At 40.2% G+C, this 18,112-nt stretch overlaps 1 protein-coding gene across 1 annotated transcript in view; it reads left to right on the forward strand.

The window, feature by feature from the left end:
- Positions 1-18,112, forward strand: part of nrxn2b (neurexin 2b) — a 586,403-nt gene that overhangs the window by 261,128 nt on the left and 307,163 nt on the right. The window contains exons 11-13 of the mRNA XM_029525863.1: positions 2,818-2,937; positions 4,477-4,858; positions 6,341-6,531. Coding sequence (XP_029381723.1) covers positions 2,818-2,937; positions 4,477-4,858; positions 6,341-6,531 — 693 coding nt within the window. The remainder of the gene's footprint in view (positions 1-2,817; positions 2,938-4,476; positions 4,859-6,340; positions 6,532-18,112) is intronic.

An 18,112-nucleotide genomic window follows, 5' to 3' on the forward strand; every position in this document is an offset into this window, starting at 1 on the left:
GAAATCAAGCTTCAAAATTTTCCACCCTCAGCCAACACCAGGTGCTCATCAATATGTGGTTTTGAAGGAGTCATTACTGTGATGTTATGACCTGGGCATCAGGCCCAGAGACAGGAGAATGTGGGAGGATGGGTTTTGCCACTTGTCCTTCTGTGCTTCTGGGTTGTTGTTTCTGCCCATCCCATCTTGCCCCTGCAGATCCTTGGCTTCTCCTTTACTGCCTTCTGGCCAATGATTTTTGCTCAGCTATCCCCACCAGAACAGCACATATAGCCCAGTAGTGGTATATACCCAGTGGCGTTATAGCCAAATAGCTCTTGCTGTGTGGAGCAGTGGTCCTCGAGGTCCTGTGGCCTATAGCAGGAAAGCCAAATAAATATTACATGGGCTCTTTTCTAAAGGGTAACCATTCACATTCATTTGTGCTGCACTAGACGCTTGTAATTTTTTACAATCTTACATCAGCTGCCCGAGCCGCTGCTGCTGTGTTGCACTTTGTTTCCTTAGTTGTTTTAGTTCCAATGTTCTTTTTGCTCTTAATCATTCATCTGTTTCCTCCAGCCCTCTATTTGTCCTTAAATCAACCTCAGCTTCTCTGGTGAATACTTTCATACACTTCTTTCTCGCTTTGCAGCCTTTTCCTTTGAATTTACTTCAAAAATAGTGTGATCAGAAGTCTCTCTATCCAATGCCACATGGCTGAAGACAAAAGGCCAGTGAAAAAACGCAATGTAATAAAAGAAAAGGGAGTAAATAGGAAAAACAATTCTCCAGTGGACCATGTGTGTCTTTTTTCCAGACGGGACAATCATTTGATAGAACCTTTTTTTTTTTCCTCCCACACAGCTGGGAAGTGGACAATTTTTTGCCCATCTGTAATATATGGACAACTTGTGTAAAGCTGCAGCTGGCAAACCAGTCAGGGCAAAAGCAATGATTCTGGGAGTGTTAGAATTTATAATATTACATTTTGTGTAATTAAGTGTTAATAAAGTGCTAATTTTGATGTCACGGCTTCTCTGTTCAGCAGACACAATGACACAATGGTGCTTGCCCTGCTCTCATACTGACTACAATGTGGCAAGTACAACAAGGAGCTATTTGCATGTTCTGTTATTTTATTTTATTTTTTATATAGCTAGCATTAGCATTAGCAGCTGTTTTCCTACCCGACTAAATTCAGCATCAAACTTCATTCTGCCAATTTCATTTGCCAAGAGCCAGGGGAAAACAACAACTCTGCCAACTCTTGTCTCGATCACATCTATTGCCGTGAATTTACCATACCACCCAGCTATCCATGGGAATAGTGGGTCCCTGTAGCCCTAAAGAGATTGCACTAAACCAGTTGCACTGCTCAGCGGATGAATTAGCCTCTTCTCTCAAAACAGATTGTCAGTGAAAATGAATCCAGTGCTGATGACCACCAGGGAGAGTCTATATTGGCTGTAAAACAACCAAACAAACAAACAAACAAAAAAAAAAATCTGATTGCATTGGAGTCTATGAGAAAACGGCCCCTCCTCTCCCTTGATCTATTACCCTAGTAAATGTGTTCCTAATGAACTTATAGAGGCAGCAACCTACTAGACAATCAGGAAAGAATGCAGGCCAGATTGGATCTACCTTCTCTTTCAAAAAAGTTTTCTTAAGGGTTTAAGAAACAGACAAATCATAAACAGGCTTTAAAATTACAGCTCACAAACCATTACATGAAAGCAGTACAAAGAATTTGATGCCACAATGGGTCTGCACAAAGACAAAGATAGCCAACAATCACCAACCACTCCCAACAGGAAACCATGTTCAGCTGCAGACAACTTTAGGGCCTTTGATGGAAGTGACCGGTCTCTCCTGCTGCCAATACGGTGGAGGGATCCTCTCAGTCTGTTTACATCTTCCTTTTCTCTTCTTCTCTCAACTTACCAGTCAACCTTCTCCTCTGTGTCATGAGTTGCATCCCCACTTGTATATGTCTATTTTGAATCCTCAAACAAACTTTGACACATCCTTGACAGCTGTGTCACTTCAACTCATCATGGGGTGCTGAAAGAGGTATTAATGATGACAGTATCTATCAAGTTCCATAGTGTTTCTCACGCTGTCACTTCCCTCACATCCACAATTCGTTGCAACATCAGTGTAAAGAGTCTTTGTCATGGCATGATATAATTGGCATTTCCGGCACTTTAGAAGATTCCAAAGTGACTGTAACAATAAGCATTTCTGCATTATATGCCGTTGCATCAAACCATCTTCTTTAGGTAGCAGAGGCGAAACAGCACGACAGACGAGTAGAGGAGTGGAAGAAGGGAATTAAAAAGCAGAGACGCTTGGAGGATGAGTGATTAAACCTCACTCATCAACTTCTCCACCTACAGGATGGGTTAAAGGAGTTTCTCTATGTGCTGAGCTAAGACATGAAATGCTCTGTGAAAGCGGAACACAACTTCATGTGCATGTAACAGAGCGTCTCCAGTCGTTGCTGGCTGCCTGTTCTAATCTACTTCCTCAGCTGCTTACAAATTCTTTGTCCAAATGTCTTTGATGACATCCTGCCGCAATGCTGTGAGCTTTGCAGAAGACATTCGATTTTACAGTCTGTCAGGCTTCATATTTGATTCCTTTCATTTCCAGTATACAGGGAGAACCCATAGTGCGAATGTGTTCCGCAAACATGCTGTTTTTCTCCTGTAGCTCTGTCACCTTCTATGTATGAACTCTGTGTCAATGTGTGGGTGCGTGAGGAGGCGCATAGGCCTATCCTACTGTGCTGTTTGTGATTTGAATCCCCCCTGCCCCCCTCCCCTGCTGCAGGCAAAGGACCTGAAATACTGTTTGCGGGGCAGAAGCTGAACGACAACGAGTGGCACACGGTGAAGGTGGTGCGAAGAGGGAAGAGCTTGCAGCTGTCTGTGGATAACGTCACAGTGGAAGGTTAGTTGTGTTTGGGGGGCCCGAATAGCATCATAGTGACTGTCTGGATGCCATAGCTTCTGTTTATTTTCTGAAAGAGGAAACCAAAACAACTTTGAGTATTTTTACTGATTTGCTTCATTGCAAAACAAAATCAAAGGTTAGTTCTGATTCACTTGGCTGACCTATGGCTGAGGGGGAATACAGTAGCACTCTACTTGTGTATAGGAACACAGCAGCTTAGGAACCGAAAAGTATAAATTACCAAGGAAAGGTTTTTACAGGGATATAAAGTGCTGCGAAGATTTTAAATGAAGAGTACATTCAACCAAATATTGAATTGTTTTGTTTGAGATCTTTGAAAAGTGTTTAAAACCCTTTTTTGTCCCTGCTGACTCGGTGCACAGCAGCGCATTGCTCAGCCTCTGTACTGTTTGCTGCTGGCTGCTTCTCTAAAGTGGCAGCGCACTGATTCAAATGTACTGCAGGTAATACAGACTATGCATGACTAACTCACAAAAACTTACATTAAATGACCCAAACTATCACTTTCAAAAGGCATGCAATTCGAAAGGAGCTAGATGGCAGCCAATCCATGCATATATTTTAGAATATATATTCCGTTTAGAATTTACACAAAATAAAAAGAGATAACTGAGCAGCTTTGCACAAAGTATAGAAAGAACAGGTTCAGCCAGCGACTAAGAAAATAGCAAGTGAAGGATTATAGGTCAACAGATGACGTGGAGTCAGGGACTCTCAATGTATTATGGCCACAGGCAAAAGAATGTCAGAACAAAGAGCGAGGTATAAGGTGAGAATAAGGTGTCACATAGACAAAGGAAAGAGAATGTGCACACCGAGGCCAGGAGCAAAGAATGACCCTGTGAAGTTCTAACTGGTTCACAATCTGGTTCATGGGGAAGGAGAAGGAGAAAGTGCCCAGGGAGCCTTGGAAGGGCTGGCAAGGCTTCAGCAGGGAAGGCAGTTTGCCAAGCTCATTACTCATCTCCCAGTGAACGCAATATAAATTGTGGCATGCGGAGCACAAACAAGAGATTTTCTGCAATATTATGTTTGCATATTATCCTTCACAGCTGGTTAAAAAATTAGGCTGAACCTTTGAGAACCTTTGCAATATAGCCATATGCTGCACATACACTGATTTGTCGAGCAATTTAAGTGTAACGAAGAGATGCCATGAACACGTAATGTGTGCTGATTGCTAAAAGAGTGTAGCAACACTGTACATATGAGTTAAAGTATTATATAGTATTTGCTTTAAAGATCAAAAGAATTGTGAAAGTACGAAAGTATTTTCTGTTATTATGGTGAGTTTGACATACAGTTTCCATAGAAAGCAAACCTGTAAAGATTTAACTTACTGTGCTGTAAAACATATCATTTATCTGCTTAGGATGGTTGTAATACCTTCCCAGAGCGACATAATCCTTAACGTTTTCACTGGATATTACCTTGTGAAGAGCATAGGTTACTGAAGTTAATGCTGTTTTTTTTTTTTTTTTCTTTCTTTCTTTCTTTCTGCATTTAACGTTTCAGGCCAGATGACTGGTGCCCACACACGTCTTGAGTTCCACAATATTGAGACAGGCATCATGACAGAGCGCCGCTTCATATCTGTAGTGCCTTCAAACTTCATCGGCCATCTCCAGGGCCTGACCTTCAATGGGTTGCCATACCTAGACCAGTGTAAAAATGGGGACATCTCCTACTGCGAGCTGAACGCCCGATTTGGCATGCGCCACATTATTGCCGATCCGGTGACATTTCGAACGAAAGGCAGCTACTTAGCGTTAGCTACATTACAAGCTTACGCCTCCATGCACCTCTTCTTTCAATTTAAAACCACCACGCCTGACGGCCTGATGCTTTTCAACTCCGGAGACGGAAGTGACTTCATTGTTGTGGAATTGGTGAAAGGGTGAGTTCCTCATACTTTTGTGTTAAATGGCTGACAAGAAAAGTTACACGCTCATTAGAAAACTGCAAACTGACACAGCCTTGTTCTCAAAGTTAATGCAGATCAGTGATTCACTTAAGGTTGTTATAGCTCACAGTTGGCAGGATGAAGGTAACTTTAGTATTTGTGTGTTTTAAAGCGCTCGTATTTTATACTCTCCTGATGTTTTATTTTAGGTTTTTGTATCCAGAAGAAGTAAATAAATTTGTCTCAGTGTAGTTTTACGTCTCCTCTTTGGGGCTTTTTCCCTGGAAACTTTGCAACAACAGGTAGTATAGGAGATTTTAATTAAATGCAGTAACTCAAATCCAGCAAGGTCAGATGCTGCATCCATGTCGGTGAAGCTGTGAGCATCGCTGAGGGAGGAGACTATTTAGAAGTGACATCACAACAATACAGAAGTCTGATGGCTATTTTTCAGATTTAGTTTCTGAATATGAACATTCTGTAGGTGAAATTGAACAGGTCCCTTTGAGCTTCCCATTGAATTGGACCTTTAAAAGCTCTGCCTAATGTTTAGCGGCTTCAGGCAATTAGTCAGGAAACCTAAAGTACTACTTTTTTTGTTTAAAAAATGTCTTGAATATTCATATGACAATTTAACACATTAATGCTTCCATGGATATTTGTGACCACATACCATTGTTCTAAGTATTTGGCATATTTTCCATAAAGGCTTGATAAAACTTGCCAAACCTTGTTGTGTATTGTGTCCTTGCAAACATTGGTCATAATTAGAGTACCAAAAACAGGATTTTGCTTGTGTATATCTCTTCCTCTATATTCAGTACTGTTATAACACAAAAGCTTGAGCTGCCTCTGCCACACAAAGACAAGAGGCTACATAAAGGAATTGGAATCAAGGATTAAAAAAAATATATATACACACACATACCTTGAATGAAACAGCCACAATAGCCTTAACCCAAAACACAAAAGAGAGCCATATTTGTGCGAAGGAGGGAACTGTGCCACTTCGGCTGCCTGTGAGCAAACAGGAGCTGGGAGACAAAAGCTGGTTTCTACATTTACATTTTCATGTCAGACCAGTGAGTAAATCCAAGGCTGCATTTGTAGCTACAAAAACCAGGAATATTAGTTTCCTAAGAAAAATGTTCTTCAAGAGAGATGACGATGGAGACATTAGAAACTAAGTAGGGGAGCAGAATGTTATCCAATCTTCAATCACTTCACCGCAGCAATTGGAGAGTGAGAGCTGTTGACTGTGGCCTGTCATCAGTGTGAGTCACAGAAAAAAAAAAAAAGTAAACATATTTTAATGTGAAGCCAAATCAGCACTAACATGATTGTCCCCATTTGTTCTGACGGACACATAATGATTTCCATTTTACCGGCGTTCCAAAACAGCTATTGGACTCTGTGCAGTGATGAGAACACAAACACACTCTCACACACTCCTAATGTGGAATTCTATCTTTGCAGTTATGTCCACTATGTCTTTGATTTGGGCAACGGGCCATCGCTGATGAAGGGAAACTCCGACAAGCCGCTCAATGATAACCAATGGCACAATGTGGTGGTGTCCCGGGACGCCAACAATGTACATACGCTCAAAATCGACTCACGCACCGTGACTCAGCACTCCAATGGAGCCCGCAACCTGGACCTCAAAGGTAAGACCAACCCTTTGTCCACAAAACATGGTCACTGAGAGGAAATGACCATTTTGTGCACTGTCATCCTTGGTTTGTCCCCAAAGTGTTGTTGGACTGTGGCCATGAACACATGCCAGCTCAAATTCTTCCGCTAAACCCACTTTCAAGATCACAGCTGCTTTTAGTGTGAGTTCACTGCACATTCATTGGTTTTCTTAAGAAACAAAAAAATAAATAAATAAATAAATGAAAGCGTCCTGAAAAACCCTTTGTTCTTCCATTTTCTTACTTGACAAAAACAAATTCATCATAACTGAGCATTATAATTATCTTTTCTATGCTGTAAATACCCAAATATGTCAAAATTAACAAAGGGAAAAAGCACATTTTAAAGGAGTTTGTATTTACGGACTTGAACAGGTGTTTTTTTCCCCTGAAATACACAGTGCCCAGGGTAAACAGGGAAAACTCATTGATGCTGCCAAACAAGAGCAGACAGTGGGTCAAATAAAACTGAACAAAAAGCCTGGCAGCATATGTGCCGGCCCAGCCGATTCACCTTGAAAGGTAACCCACACCCATCTTTCAGCAGACGTAGGTTTTACAGGAACAGGGCAGTAACAGGGTAATATCCTCACGGCGCTCAGTAGCCCAACGTGATTTAGATCCAAGCTCGCACACCGAGGTGAAAAAAGCTTATCACTTCATCCCTTTGTTTACCCGTTTATTCATTTTGTTTATCTTTTTGCTGCCATTTGCTTGTTGCAACAAAAACATAACAGAAAAGAGTCACTTGACTTTGACCCATGTTGCAATGATTACTTTTTGATGGAGAAAGCTTTACTTCTTTGACTTTAACATACCTCACCCTCGTGCATCATCTTGAAATAATACCCATGGTTACAAGGCACTTATGTGTGAATAGATATTTCTGGTCCTGTGGCGCTGGAAGTGCAGGTAATTGAAGGCTTTAGACCCCAGGAGTCAGGTTCTCTTGTGTCCTATTTGAATGCTGAAAGAGTGACAGCATGGAAATAAAGGTAGTCGCTCAAAAATAAAGAGATACTTGGAAAAAAAGACATGAGGAAGCAGTGGAGGATCAAGGAGGGAACGCAGCATCACCACTTCACTCTTTCAAGTCCCTGTTCGGACTTTGATTAAGTGACTTGAAACTTGTGCCATCTGTCATTGTTTGGAGTGCTCTGGAGGTTACTGAGGGTTTTTGTATCAAGGGGGCCACGGACACTGGTAGTTCTGAGGAGATCAGAGATCAGAGATCAGAAAGTCGTAAGCTTTTTTGATGATTCACAGACAGAGTTTTTTTGTTTTCTTTGCTGTACTTTTGGGTACCAAAACTGTGGTTTCAAGATATCATTGTGACAGGTAATAACGCACACTACTGCAGTGTCCTCATGCTGGGTTACAGACCGAATTACTGAACACAGAGCACACTTCCATAAGATGGAGACATGGGGAATACAGAGCGTAAAATTAGCCACAGTGGCTTTAGCAGGGAAATATGCAATTAGCAGCCTGGTCTCAAAAAACTTTGTAGTGAATCATGCAGATGGCCAATTATGTCATTGTCACACATGATGTGGAATAGGAATGTAATTGTCACAGTGTTTGAGTCATTATATACAATCGTCATGTCAAAAGAGCAATCAGTAATTACAGGATATAATGAACACTGACTTTCAGTTTATTTATTTATTTTTGGAGTATAGCGTGCTGCAAAATAATAACGCATTTCCATTAAGTAACTATGCATGTGGACAGCACGGCAGCACAGTGGTTAGCACTGCTTTTCTGCACAAACTCCACACACCTTTCTGTGTGGAGTTTGCATGTTCTCCCCGTGTCTGCGTGGGTTTCCTCCGGGTACTCCCGGTTTCCTCCCACCGTCCAAAGACATCATGTTTGGGTTAATTGGTGACTCTAAATTGTCCGTAGGTCCGAGTGTGAGTGGTTGTTCCATCTCTGTCTGTCTCTTATGTGGCGGCCCTGTGATGGACTGGTGACCTGTCCAGGGTGTACCCCCCCTCTCACGCAATGTGAGCTGGGATTTGCTCGCAACCCAGAGAGATAAGCGGTAGAAGAGGAAGAAATGAATGAAAGAAAATCCCATACTTTCGAGGTATAGATCGGATGCATTCTCCACTGCTTGTTGACTTTTTGTATCTGTTCGGACTGGGGACACACACAGCTGGATGATAACTAAAACTAGTTTCCTATGCACCCGTGCACTCTTTGCAGAATATCTGCTCTGCTGATGGCCTACAGTAAAGTAAACGATGTCTGTAATCAGAGGTGTTCCGTGCTTCTGTCAAGGCTGTGGTAGAGACTGCTGTCAATCAGCAGAATAAGACACAAGTAGCATTAAGGGTCAGTCAGGGGATTTTAAAGAAGTGTGCTGCTGCCTTGGAGGTGTTGAAAATGGCCCTACTTCTAAGTAGCTCAGTAAATGCTTTCTTTTTTGTTTTGTTTTGTTTTGTTTAGGTTCTCAGTCTAGTTTTAAGTCTTCTTCAACATAATACGATGTTTACTTTTTAAATGGAGCTCCAACAGTTCACTAGCCAATGAGTGGAAAGACAATGGGTTGGCAACTGAACTGTGTTCTTTTCAATTAAAAACTTCCATCAGGAACCCCCCGGCAGAAAAGATGCACCCCCTCGTCTGTCATGTATATTGCATAGAAAATGTAAACATAATCTGTCTTCTCATAATTGGGGGAAAAGCAGCATTCTCCAGACGAAACAGCTTTTGTTCGCAGTCCTTCACTCAACCTGAGTGATTAATAGTCAACAACAACCTCCGCCTACCTCTGTCTTCCAAAATACCACCAACCAAGCGTGCACCGACAACATCCCTCAGCTGCCCACCACAGAGTCATGCAGCAAGTATGGCCTTATTTGCATGCATTCAAAATTGTAGACGCCCCATTAAAAGATTTGTCTCACAAATGAAACAGAAGGCAGACGTCCTCAGTACCCAATCAACACAGTATACATGGCTGAGTAATAAAACCCTCACCCCACCCCACTCCATCTGGGTTATTTATCTGTGCGCTGCTCTGTTTAAGGCGTATTTATTTTCAGGGGGTCTTTTCTTGATCTGAACAACGCCGTCGCCTGCTGGGGATAGAGTGTTAGGCAGCTTGGTGCAACTGGGAAGAATAATAGTTGTAAATCTTGCTTCATAGGACTTTAGTGAGGAGAAGATGTCTTTGTTCAATTCCCTCATCTAATTGGGCATTCAAGCCTTGCTCTGTGATTGTGCCATGACAGTTCCCTAGCCAAAATATTGTACACTGTTCAAACAGTGCAGTGTCAGAAACACTAGAGCAAAGCAGCTGGACTAAATGTGTGTCGGTGAAGAAAGACTCCTGAAGTATACGTACACACACACACTTATGCTTAAACAGACCAACAGAGCATACTGTTATGTTTTTTTTTTTCTCTCTCTCTATTTTTCCTGACTTTTAAACAGGTAGAAACAGAAGAAATAGCAATTTAATTTATTATTTATTAATATTTATTTAATTTATTTTCTCAGTTTTAACACAATTTCCCCTGCATTTCAAAGAAAGAAAGAAAGAATTCTCAGAGCTTTATCTGTGTAATTGTCCTGAGAAAAGGGGGAAAATGGCTTTTGTGCTCTCTCTCGCCTCCTCCTCTTTGTTTTTGGACAAGTAAAAAAAAAAAAAAAATCTTCAAGGCCGCCCTCTTTGTCAGCTAAAGTATGGTGAAGAAGCAACACACACAGTCCCCAAGGATCGACTCAAGTTTTGTATAGTGAATTTAAGTGTCAGAAGAAGACATGTTGAACATACACCATACAGGGAAAACAGCTCTGTCATTCCTGTTGACAACCTGCAGAACACAGTGATAGCAAGTTATTACCATATTCCCACCCTGAAAATAGCTTTGTTGATTCTACAGTGCAACAGTTTAAAAGGATTCTTATCGAAGACGACAGAGCAGGCTTATATGATGGCAGAACACGATAATATGAGGGGTTTTCAGAAATAACACTTCCTGAAGGTGAAAAATACAATAAATCATGATAAATGGAACATGATGCCACTATTCAGCATCAGATGTTGGGCACAGCATTTTGTTCAATTGATGTAACTAGAGAGAATGCAACTCAGTCCATATGCTCTTGAATAGCTAACCATTATCAAACTGAGTCATTTTTTGTTTTACTTCCATCAGAGCAAATTTCTATGATTTCAGATATCTTGGACTCACTCTCTGGATAATAGACTTAGTTTTGATCACGTTACCACTGTTCAAGCACGATCTCAGCGAAGACTCTGCTCCATCCATGAGCTCAGCTCACCGTGTGTTGCCCCTCATCAGCTGCTGCAAACCCTTCTACCCCAAACCCTCCTACTCCTCCACTAGAATGACTTGAATGACAAACCCATCGCATGCTGCACACTCACCATAGTAAATGACACTGATCATCCACTCTACCGCTACTTTGAGACATGTGAAAACAAATATATATTTGGGACAATAAAGTCTATTCTATTCTTCTATCACAGGCAAAATTATCCAAAATATACCACTTGGCTGGCAAAGATGTGATAATGTAGCTCTAGTAAAAAATTTCTTAATTATTGCAGAATATTTTTTTATGAAAATCAACGAGGCTCAATTCATCATCAAGCACGTCCCCTAAGTCTTGGCTCAGAAGTAGAACTGAACCTGTTGCTGTGACGGCTGCTTTGCCTGTTTTTAATATTCTGATGGGCCAATTGGCTTAATTCTTCACATTAATGGTGTGAGATGCTTTAGTGCTTAACTACAGGTACATGCAAATATTATTTTTAAATGAAAAATTTTATGCTTGCCAGGTGTTACTTGTAGCATTTTAAAGTAAGTAATTATTTTGTTTGTCTCAAGGCTTCAGTATAATTACCAAACATAAACAAGACCATCACTGAGATGACATGTAGCCTCCGGGGAAGACAGCAAGAACAATTAACCGGATCCTCTTTGTGTTAGGAAGTAATCGGGCTCATATGATATGTCTTCTTTTCAGGGGAACATTCATACATTCACACCAATATAACCCCACAGTGTAGTATTTGTTTATGCTAATTATGTCAAGTTATCTCAGTTAACTCAACGATATATCTCTCTTTCATTAATTAGTGCAAAACACAAGACTTCCAACCAAGGACACTCAAGGTTAATTAGTGAATGTTCTCAGAGTTAACCCAAATACAGTATAGGTGCTTTTCTTTGTACTGACACCAAAATGGTGAGGCAGACCAACTCAGGTGTGAACAACACTCAACAAAGAGCCAGTGGGATTTGCCCCCCCCCCCCCTTTTTTTTTTCTTTTTTTTTTTGTTTAGGTTAATGTAGAAGTGAAAGAAGCCATGGTTAGCCTTAAAACAAACTGCAGTACAATCACCACTTTATTTTTTAATTTACAACTTGTTTGCAACTGCTAGAATGCAAACAATGGATTGCCGAGTACAGTAGATCAGTTTTCATGTTTGTTGTAATGACACAGAGGACGTTCCACATTCAAATCATCGCTTTGAATGAATCAAAATTACATTCCAGTCAAGAGGACAGGGGAAAGCCATGAACAATCTGAAGTGCTTTAACCGCTTGTTAGCAATTATCCTTTTCTCAGGACATAAAAGATGAAAACAATCACGATCAAAGCATATAATACATTTTATGTCCTTGAGTAAAATGTGAAAAAGTGTTGAGCTTGAGTTAACCCCATTTTATTGCATATTGGGGGGAAAAAATGCTCTGGGGAAAAAGAGAACAAAAAGTCAACATGCTAGTTAAACTTGTTTCTAGCACTTTCTAGATTAATGGTGCTATCATAAAACAGCAAAACACTTGGAAATTCAAATCTCTGTGAAGTCATTTGTGATGTTTAGTTAGAATTAATTCTGGAAATGAATGATTGGTCTCCAACAAACCTCAATAGTTACATGAAAATTCCTAAAATCGGAGCAATAAATCATCAGCGAACACTCAGAGCAGCATAGTTTAGCAATTGTCAGGTGTTGCAGTAATGCTGTGTTTGCATTTTCCATTCCCCCCCCCCTTTTTCCAGCTGATGCTGGAGTAAACAGTGTTGGTTATATTGAAAAGGAAGTAAATAAAAACACCCATTGCCCTTAGGGGAAAAACTGCTTGACTGTGACATTGCCAAGAACATGGTAATGTCAAAGCTATTAATGCCATTACTAATATAGTGATGGGAAATAAGAACTAATGACAGCACCAGAATATCTAATGAAACGATTTCAGGTTGAGGGGACGTGGGGAGGAGAAATTATTTGGCATACCATAATCAGACAGTGCCTGTCCATTTCTTTTGAAGATTTCTGCTAATGAGGGGGAGTTGTGTTCAATTGTAAAGAAATGACATTGAATATATTCCATTTTTCAACAAAAGCAGAACAAATTGAAACACAATATGAAAGGGATGTTTGGCAAGGGAGAGGAAGGAGGGGAGAAAGATAAACAGGTATGCACGTTATAATGAGCTCTTCTCATGCCAGCAGTAAAATTGAGATTAGTTGTTTGATCACCCCAAAGCTTTCCTTCCTTCTGCTCTGGTTAATATCAGTGTCTGATAAACTGAGCTAAGATAGATGCTAATCCCTCCACAACGGTAAAACCTTTTCATACCTCAGTAGACCAAGTACAACACTAATTCTAATCATTGTCCCCCACCCTCCCAACCCTGAGCCCCAAGAAGACCAAACAGGCTTCACAAAGGACAGCTCAATCCTTGTGAAGGCATCAATATGAAACTAAATGACTCCTGGAGTTTTTTCCCCCCAAAAAAAACAAGAACAAAAGGCTAAAACATGTTCAGTGTTCACTGGTCTTCAAGATTTGTCTCTGAGGTAATTATCACAATGGAGCAAATATGAGTTTACTCTGGTGGTCTATCCCCTTAAAAGGTTTAAGCTTTGGCAAAATTGAGCTTTCTCAGATAGATGGACATTTTAGGTTATTATCCAATCACTTAAAGAAATCGTAACAATTTGAAATCACAGACACCGGGATTTCGGACACAGGGCTGTGAAAGCCTCCCTAAACAGCTTACCTTGCTTTTTGTTTTTTGTAAAGAATTTCTCAAATTATATTATATTATGTGATTCAACAGATATAACTCTCACGGTTAGACATATCAGGTTGTCAGAAATTCTAAGCCTGTCTATTTTTTTTTTCGCAGTTTTCGCATATAAGCACTCGCCAAGCAAAGCAAGCTCAGATTAGTCAAATGAACAGCACAATATCATGTAACAAAAACAGATGTTAGATTTCTTTTTGAGCCTTCCCATATGCTGAAAGACCCCCAGAAAGTGAGTAAAGCAGAGGAAGAAGAGAGATGACAGCTTACAAGCTGATATCTGGACCACCCAGATGTGTGCCAGTAGGCCATCTGCAGCAGAGGCAGCAGGAGGTGGGAAGAATCTAGTCTTGTAACAAGAGGTAGATTTGCTTATAAAGACTTTTACCAGGTCATACACTTGAAATATGCAAGGTACAAGAGTCTATAATCAGTAAATAACTTGTCAACTTGTCCACAGTCACATGCAGTTCAGCAGATTATGCTGTATACTTCTAGTATCCAGACTCACATAGTAAGTGCTTTGATTTCTGTCCTCTTTGCAATTTTTGATCAGGTTCAACACACTAGAGTGAAGTGTTTATATGGTGGTAGCATTACACAGCCCATAACCATCCATCCAATGGTTGTGTTTTGAGCTCTTCCAACATATCCTGTCAACTTGTCACTCTGTATGAGCTTAGGCGCCCTGTTAGAGAAACTTGTTTTGGCAACCTGTAGGTTATCTACAGTGCTCTAATACTTTACCCGACCGACCATATTCAAATGTAAATCAGCTGGCAGGTGAGATGGAAACATGCTCAATGGGATGACAACAGTTTTCATCACATTGGTTCTGCTGCTGATGAACACTTACTCTCACTAATGAGCAAGATCCGAAAAGACTTGAACGGCATTCATTATATTTTTCTTCAGTTGATTCAGGCCCATATTTGCAGATTTGTGTTTGTCTATACACGGCAAGGCATAAGCAAACTCATCCCACAGCTGAAATTTTATTTCTGGGAGCAAAAACTGTGTCTCTCCCCCGTTGTTTCCCTTTTGTCTCCTGTGAAAAGTGCTCAAGGTTAAAAAAGCCTCTAAGACCTGCTAAAATTGGGTTTTTGTGGGAAATGGAAAAGGATACAAACAGTATTCCTTCTAGGGTCAAATGACTCTGCACAGGTATTTATCAACTTTGGCCATTCTCTCAGAGGACAGATACAAACCTGTCAAAGGTTCGGCCCAGAGCTGTTACACCAGAAACACTAAGCTCAAAAATAAAACCACACCATCACTGAGCGAAGCGTCTCACAAAGATCCAAGCTGGAGATGAGACCTGAAAGATGTGTTTTTATCCCTTTGTGTAGCAAATGGAGGCTCACTTCCTCTCCCCTTCATCTGAGCGCGTGAGCTCTGTATCATCACCTATATGCTGGAACAAAAACGTAGACTAGACTAGCTGTGGAAAAAGGGCTCAATCGACTTTCAATATCAGGTAACCCACACTAGAACCCTTCTATACCTGCTAATTTTTGTGGAAAGTCAATCCTGAAAGGCCTCTTTGTTAGGTTAATGGACTCTCTCTACAGGACTCCATCAACAGCTCCCTCTGCCTTACCGTATAGGTGGTCTGTTAATGCCGTGATGCTACATAGATATGTAATTTTCACCTCATCAACAGTGTAGGAGCTCTGGAGCTGCTGAGAATCGAGAGATTGTGGTTAAAAAAAGGTGTGAACTACAAACGACATGATTTTCGCCCTAGAATCTCAAAACTGCACCTGTATGAGACTTATTCATTCTCAACAATACACGTGTGATTCCCACTGCCGTCTTTCATCGGTCCGTCATTTGACCCTGAAAGAACCATTGTACAGTACCGCTGCTGGCTCTCCCCCGTCTTCTTGACTGCACCATAATTTCCTAACTTTCAAAAAGATGCTTTGAATCCAAAACGTGCGCTAATCTATTTGTACAATGATGGCATTAATAATGCAATATTGACATGTATTCCCCTTTATATTAAAAAAAGAAAAGTTTATTGTCCTCTTTTTTTAATAGCCTACTTCCATGACACCATATCAAAGTGAATCAACATCTCAGGTACAACGGCAATAAGAGAACAATCCAAAGAAAGATATGTGATAACGGTAAAGAAATCCATTGTTCCTTAGGGAAAATTGAAATCCAATTCATTTCTAATTTGAGCTGTCATGGAAACAGCACAGAAGAGAATTAAATCCACAGGTTTAATATGGTGCCTGCTGCTCTGTACACCACTGATTACATCTTTTACATTACATCAATTTTTTCCAAGGAATTTTTTTGACTTGTGAATGTTTGGAGGAGCAATGTTAGCTTTAAGGGCCATAAGTCTTAAAATGTTTGGCAGACACCGAGCGATTTGTAATGCCAATGCTGAGTAGAAACTTTGCCAGCTAAATTCATCATGGATGTGTTTTGTTGAGTTCCCAAAGTGAACTGGCGCATCCGTTTGATGAAGGATGCAAGAGACGTCCATGTTTTATTACAACATCGAACAGCAAAATAGACTATAGAAAAAGAGATCATTTACAGAGCTCTGGACCAGACTATGTCTCCCTGACCAGCATACATCTCCAGCGTCAGTTCACAAAGTCTGATGCTCTATCTTTCCCTGGTCTAGCTTATGTTATGGTTACACAAAAGAAATGAGGTATGTGGGTGTAGTCCTCCTCGTGATATCTGGCTCCACTCCTGCGATCAGCTCCTGGCGGCCGTTAACAGTCCCTGTTAATGTGCAAAAAGAAGAAGAACCGACACAAACCACAATCCCGGTGTATCTTCTGCATTCAGTCAGCAATTAGTATAAGGTTACAGTTGCATAATATACTGTATATGAATATTTCATAAAGGACATTTTTCAATCATGTCTATACAGTCTATCCTCATTACATTGTGCAGTTGTTACTTTCTTTATTCATGTCACTCTTTACTTCATCATAAGCAGTTCATTAAGTTCAAACAATATAATCATCAAAGAGCATGTAAGAAGCATAAAATCAGATATTCCAACAGTTTCAACCTCCCGCTTGGCTAATGGGTCTCTGGGTTTTTGAAACCGCCAAGTTAAATTCCATAAAAAAAAAAAAAAAAACTAAGAAAAAACAACAACAACAACAACAACAAAAAAAACTTTCAATGTCACCTTTTTAAATACAAAAAATCATTTTTATTTTTTTTTTCCTTTTCCCCCAGCAAGATACACAATGTTTCCCACAGCTAATTTAATTTCCTCTGTGCTTTGGCAGCTTTATGAATATTTTTTTTTAAGACAATGGCATGGTGAGATGCTTCATTGAGACCACGAGAGCCACCTGTGCTACTTTCCTAAATATGACTTTCCTAGATTTAAGCTACTTTCAGGATTAAAGTGGATCCTTTTCTGTAAGCTAGACACAAACAAAATCAAAAAGCAAGAAAAAAGAAAAAGCAGTTACCCTTTTTATCCTTGAATATTCTGAATAAACTGATACCCCAAGCATCTTAAATGTGGCTCCTTGTACTTTTACCAAGATTCATCTTGGAATTAATTGGGAAGATCAGTGTCAAGACTCATTTAGATAATTGAAAATATTTAAATGGATGATTTTGCATTTTTATAGTACACCAGTGCCTCAGCTGTCCCTTGAGATAGACTAGCTGAAAGTGGTGTGACCAGAAGCAATGTTGAACTCTGGGTTTTGATGAAATTCTATGTTGTTGGGAGGAGAAAACACAAATATCAGTTTCTGTCTATACCTGTTAACAGAAAGTATTACAACTATGGCATTTCATTCAAAACTGTCTTTAACACCGTTTCAGTTTTCACCTGGTGGTGGGCTGTGAATGACAGGGAAGAGGCAGAGTAATCAAGGTCTGCCAGAGCTGTGCCTGAATCTATTTGCATAATAATAACTAAACAAATCACATGCAGCGTAACTGGATTAGTGCCTCACGTCAGATAGAATAAATGTCTCAAGCAGTTTTCAACCTCTTTCATGGCATCTCAAAGCTGTAGGAGGGGCGAAGACAGTGGAAGCACTTTGAGCTCATCACAGCTGCTGCATCAATATGTCACAATCTAAGTCATAATCAGCAGATTTGGTGATGTAGCCATAATCTTCCTCATTAACATTTTTAATTTGCGTTGTTTCTTAACTATTGTTGAATCAATCAACAATGATCCACCATTATCATAAAAGATGACAGCCAGTTATTTAACCTACATTGTTAAAGGAACACGGTAAATAATTAAAATTTTCCCCATTTCAGTTCTGTTCACTTGTTTAGTGAGCTGACAGTTAATATGCCAGTGTAGCATTGGGACACTACGGGATAAGTACAGTATGTAAACTCACTGACACCATCTAGGGAATTGTACTAAGGAGATACTTTTACAGCTGTTAAACTTTTTTTGAAGCCCGAATCGCTGTAAAAGGCACACAGGTCTCACACCGATCCCAGACGA

The sequence above is a fragment of the Echeneis naucrates genome, chromosome 18, assembly GCF_900963305.1.
Source record: "Echeneis naucrates chromosome 18, fEcheNa1.1, whole genome shotgun sequence".
NCBI lineage: Eukaryota > Metazoa > Chordata > Actinopteri > Carangiformes > Echeneidae > Echeneis > Echeneis naucrates.